Below are 5,173 nucleotides of genomic sequence, written 5' to 3'. Positions count from 1 at the left end.
TAAATTATTGTACGTAGCCTCGGAGATGTCAAGCGCGTGGTCATCTTGGAGGCTACGAACCTGGAGTTTAACGGGAATACTTCAAGGTTTTTAATCCTATAAAGCTATGTTAGACAGTACATTGCGCGTTTTATAATAAATTATGTTCTTTATTGCCTAGTAGAGTGTTCTTGTCTTGCTCACATCAAGCTTCATCACGTGCATCAGACACGTCGCTATCGACACCACGCCATGGCAGCTGTTGCAGATGTTGTTTTCCAGCGCAATTTTCATCCTGTCTCGGCATTCGTGATCTGTACGGCTGCAATGAAGCTAATTTTGTAAACCGACGTTGATTTTTGATATCGTGAATATGTGACGTGACGTTATAAAACTGTTTTCTTTCGCTAACATATCCTCGGTGTAAGGAGTACGCGTACTCTAAACAGGTAAGATATCGCTTCAACGCTTCCTCTGCAGCATCTTTTCCTTTCTGGGGCTGAGGTTTTTCGGCATCTTTAGCGCGCATGTAGCACGTGAGCATTAATTGTATTTGCTGATGTGAACGACGCTGGTCATCTACGAGGCCATTAATTAATTAAATCAGTGTAAGGTTACGTCAAGAGGCTCGTAAGAATAGGCCGGCGTTCGTGTTCCTTTGATGAATGCCACGTCGTTGACGCATCTGGGAGTAAGAACATAAATTAACTCTTGACCTTTCAGAAGTAGGAAGAACTCGGTACATTGACGGCTGGCTTCGATCGTACAGGCTTGCGGCGCTTGACGGCGCTCGCGTGCGTGTTTGTTATGACGAAATTACCGTCAATGATTATCGGTCGTTGCCTTTCGCATCACCTTTCGACACCTTTGCAGTCTAGCTGTTCTCGCTTTTTTTTTTTCACGTCGTTATTAAATACGGGGGGAAAACGGCAGAAGTGCTTTTTTTTTATGTGTACTGTATGAACATTTTGGTGATCGAGAGCGCTCGCCGAGCATCCAATCGCAGCAGTGTCAAACTACGCTTTGCAAGTGCAGGGCGGTTGCTGATATCCAAAATGAAGTATATATAGTACGACCTTGGCATCATTTGCGCTGTTCAATGAACGTTTCGGCTACGTAAGTCCATCTTTTTGACCTTGTTACTTGGTGGTGCAATAAAGAAACTACAGCAAAATGTAGCGTGCATATATGTTTACGGAACTGAGAGCTAATCAAGATAAGTCTCAACCACATCCTTCTCACATATCTTTGTACTTAAATAACCAGCCTTACTTCAACCGGTTGAACCCTTTCGAAATGAATAGGCAAAAATGCATAATAGGTAACGTGCCTTGCTTATTTGCGCCCAGAGTGCTGCTAATAAACCCGCCGCGATGGTTTACTGGCTATAGTATTGCACTGCTGAGCTCGAGGTCGTGGATTTGAATCCCCGCCGCGGCGGCCGCATTCCGACGGGGCCGCAATCTAGAAACGATCGTGTACTGTGTATTGAATGCACGTTAAAGAACCCCAGATGGTTAAAATTAACCCGGAGCCCTCCGCTGTGGCATTCCTCATAACATAACCCGCCTGGCAGTGTAGGGGCGTTAATACCACAATGCCTGTTACACTACCACTTTGGTGTTTGCTCTGACGCAGGCGGAAAATGAATCTGCCGCACTTTCGTCGAAAGAGAGTCCTTGCATACCTGGTTGTCGCAGGCCTTCTGCTGCTCACTCTGAACTACATCCTCAAGTCGGAAGAAGTCAATGGTTGTGGCCGGACATCTGACACAGGGCCATGCCTCCTGTCACTTTTTCCCAAAGTGTTAGACTCACTCACGGCCCAGGGGGTGGCGAGCTACCTGTGCTATTATGCCCTGTGGGGTGCACTGAAGGACCAGCAGCCACTACCTTGGACCAACAAGGTCGAGCTTTGTCTCCGCAACGAAGAGCTTTCTGACCTGGATGAAGGCCAACTGCTGAAGTCGTTTCGTCGATACGGCGTCAACGCCTATTATGACTCGGCAAATGGGCTGTACAGGGCGACACTCAGGGACGGAAGCAGCGCTTGTGAGGTGTACCTCTACGTCTTTGAGGAAGACAAGATCGTTCACCGAGTGCGTAGGGTCGGCTGGAAAAACAGACTGTTGCCGCCTGATTCGTGCGACACATTACATTGCTTTCCAGTGTCTCTTCTGACACCTCCACTAAAGGAGACGACATTCCTGGGAGCCACAGTGAATGTCCCGCACGATGGCATCGAAGTGCTCAAGTACATGTTCCCCGACTCTTGGTGGAAAGGCGAGGTGCCTCCAAAATGTGACTAGCTGTCACTGTGAAATGTGGTAGAGGGCTTGCTTTCGTGATTTTTCGTTGCCTGTCACTTCATGAGTATTATACTCCTAAGGATTAATATGGTCTTTGATGCATACCCAAGGTGGTTTTGAAGTATTTTTGCAGAATGTTAAAACATGGTCTATTATGCTGTCCATTGCACCTTGCCTTTCAGTGACCTACTGGGCAGGAATATTTTGAATACATTAAGTGTTTTTGTTCTTTCTTTAAAATTAATATCAAAAATTTTCATTGGACACGCGCATTGCTTTTAAACTATGCCCCGTGTAGTCGCACCTCCCCGTCATTGCCTTTCCATACTCCTTTCCATTGCCTTAAAGAGACCCAGTGGCTAGTATAAACTGTTACGTATGCGTAAGTTTACCACCATAATCGACTCGCAGCATTTGCTTCTGAATGCATAATATAGTGTAGCATCCTTGGGATGAATGTTGTCATCGTACTTCTAATTCTCAAATAAGTGTGACTGTGTGGTAACAGGTGGACGTATAGGAAAGGGTTGATCACATTGATCATTTAGGCTCCTTTGTTGTGAGGAGCATTCTTGGACAGCTCTTCTCACTTTCAATTCAATATTACTACTTAGGAACATGATGAAAGTTTCTCTTCACGCATTCACTACAATATCATCTAGTCACTTCATCCTCACATGCCCCAGAATGTTGTCTCAATAGCTATAAATCATGGCTGTCATTGATGTAGATTGAATTTTTTTGTGACAACGCATTTTCATGTCTTTCATAGAAGTCATTGTTATTCCTTTGGTAGAACTTTTGACATGTTTTGCACAGCTTTCTGGTTATGGCCCCCATTTTTCAACCATCGATCCATAAGAACAATGTTTTGTGTATTACAATGTAAGCTGTAGTCCATTCAGTCCTGATAACATAGGAATAGTTAGTTGGGTTATTTATTATAATCAAACATTACTAAATATTAGTGCTGTGTTGCTCAGGTTTATGTACATTACAACCTAAACTTTCCTTATGCTCCCACCTGTCATTTATTATTGCATGTAGATGCACTCTATTCGATTGCCCAAATTTATTGTTGTCTTTATTGTTTTCAGCATTACTGCTGTGATGCTCTTCAAGCAATCAGGACTCTGTACTCAAGGATTGTATAACTGCTTTGAGAAAAAATTATTTCACTGCCATTGGTGCTTTAGAATTTATAATTCGCTACTATTAATGTTAATTAACTGAAGCCTCTGGAGAAGTGGCAAAGTTTTGCACATGATGATATGTTGTGATCATTTACGCATAGTCGACAAGTTATACCAGCTTATGCCTCGCCTTTTTATCTTGTAGACAGTCTAAACCTAGTCTTTCGTTGATGTGTCATTTTACATGCATGCTTGTCCCTTTTTTTTTGTGCTTCACTAATTCTGCGCCCAGTTTTATGATGCTGTATTTCGAATGCTATGAATCTTAGTTGATCTAGGATTGTTATTTCTTGCTTCACTGTTTTTGTGATGTGAGGCAGGATATGTGCTTTAGCTGCTAGCTCGCATGATATGTATTGTGAGTGATATGGAAGTTTTCTTATATAGGGCACATAATGTTAGGCTTTCAGAGTTCTTTATACAATGACATACTTATTCAGCAATCAGCCAGCTTAGCATCACAAGCTTTTTTCTGGCCTCATACGGAAATAAACCAATGTAAAATGAAACTGGTTATCACATACATCAATCAAATCCTGGCATTGCAGCAGCTGCTAGCAATGTTTTGCTGAAATTGGTCATTGAATGGGATGAAACAGTGAGATTTGGCTAATCATACAACATCAAGTTGGCTTCAATCGTCATTGTCGAATCATATAAGATGACATCATTATTGTCCGAAGTCCTTATACTTTTCAGAAAGCCTACTGCCAGTTTTTGTGCAGCTACTGGGCATAATACACATCATGGTTGTGAAGTTTTACCTCCAGGAGTGCTGTGTAGTTATCAGACTTTTCTAGCGATCATAAGACCTAGCACTGAGTTCCAATTCAGTAATCTGATAAAATTCAGAAATAATTTTTATCTGGGGTACACATTAATTTATATACAGTGTGGTTTGTTCGGCCACCTTTAACCTCTAATGTCTTAGAAAATTGTGCTACCTTTATAAGTAAGTATAAATATGTTGGTCAGGAGGGTGGGATCAAAGCGCTCGCTTATTTTCAATCCACATGTAGTGATGGTTAGCTTTAATGATGGGATTTTCTAGTTTTGCAATCACTACCATGTGTGCGCAAATATTACTTGTCATTTCTCGTTTCACACAGATTTATTGTGTAATGACAGTCAGGACACCAATTTCTGCTGAAGGATCGAAAAGCGGGCCAGTTGTAACCTATCCATTCTTGGGCAGCGCACATAACAACGAAACACGAGAAAGAATACAGAACAAGCGCTGGCAGACTGGCCGGTATGTAAATATCAGGCTATGCGAACATGCTAATTCCTTAAAGGGAGCGGTGTCATCGCATCTTGACATCCATTGTCGTGATCGCGGCTGCGCGCCTTCTTTTGAGGATACGTCAATCATCACGAAACACCGCGATCAGTGCACTCGCTAAATTGCTGAGGCATATAACTTAGTCAAGAACATGTGTATAAGTCAGTTGTCAGTTTCCGTATCAAACGAATCCATCGCGTTCATTGATTGCTCGTGAGTATTTGATGATCTTTTACACGTCATTCACATATGCTTTTCATAATCATTGTCTGTATAATATTTTCCTCCCAATAAATACTTTCAGTCCAGCGCTGGTCCTTTAGCTTTTCTTGTGTTTCGTATTTATGTGCACTGCCCAAGAACGGACGAATTTCTCGTGTCATTAATGTATGCAGGCAGCACTTCGCATTG

At 42.5% G+C, this 5,173-nt stretch overlaps 1 protein-coding gene across 1 annotated transcript; it reads left to right on the top strand.

The window, feature by feature from the left end:
- The first annotated feature begins 211 nt into the window (after positions 1-211).
- On the top strand, positions 212-3,989 carry LOC119461464 (uncharacterized). The gene is made up of 2 exons (XM_037722781.2): positions 212-428; positions 1,618-3,989. Exon 2 carries the CDS (start codon positions 1,625-1,627, stop codon positions 2,285-2,287), a length of 663 nt encoding a protein of 220 aa, XP_037578709.1. The 5' UTR covers positions 212-428; positions 1,618-1,624; the 3' UTR covers positions 2,288-3,989.
- Positions 3,990-5,173: the final 1,184 nt, after the last annotated feature.

This window comes from Dermacentor silvarum, chromosome 8, assembly GCF_013339745.2.
Source record: "Dermacentor silvarum isolate Dsil-2018 chromosome 8, BIME_Dsil_1.4, whole genome shotgun sequence".
Classification (NCBI taxonomy): domain Eukaryota; kingdom Metazoa; phylum Arthropoda; class Arachnida; order Ixodida; family Ixodidae; genus Dermacentor; species Dermacentor silvarum.
Note: the sequence above shows the minus strand (reverse complement) of the source record. Positions and strands in the feature narration are given on the sequence as shown.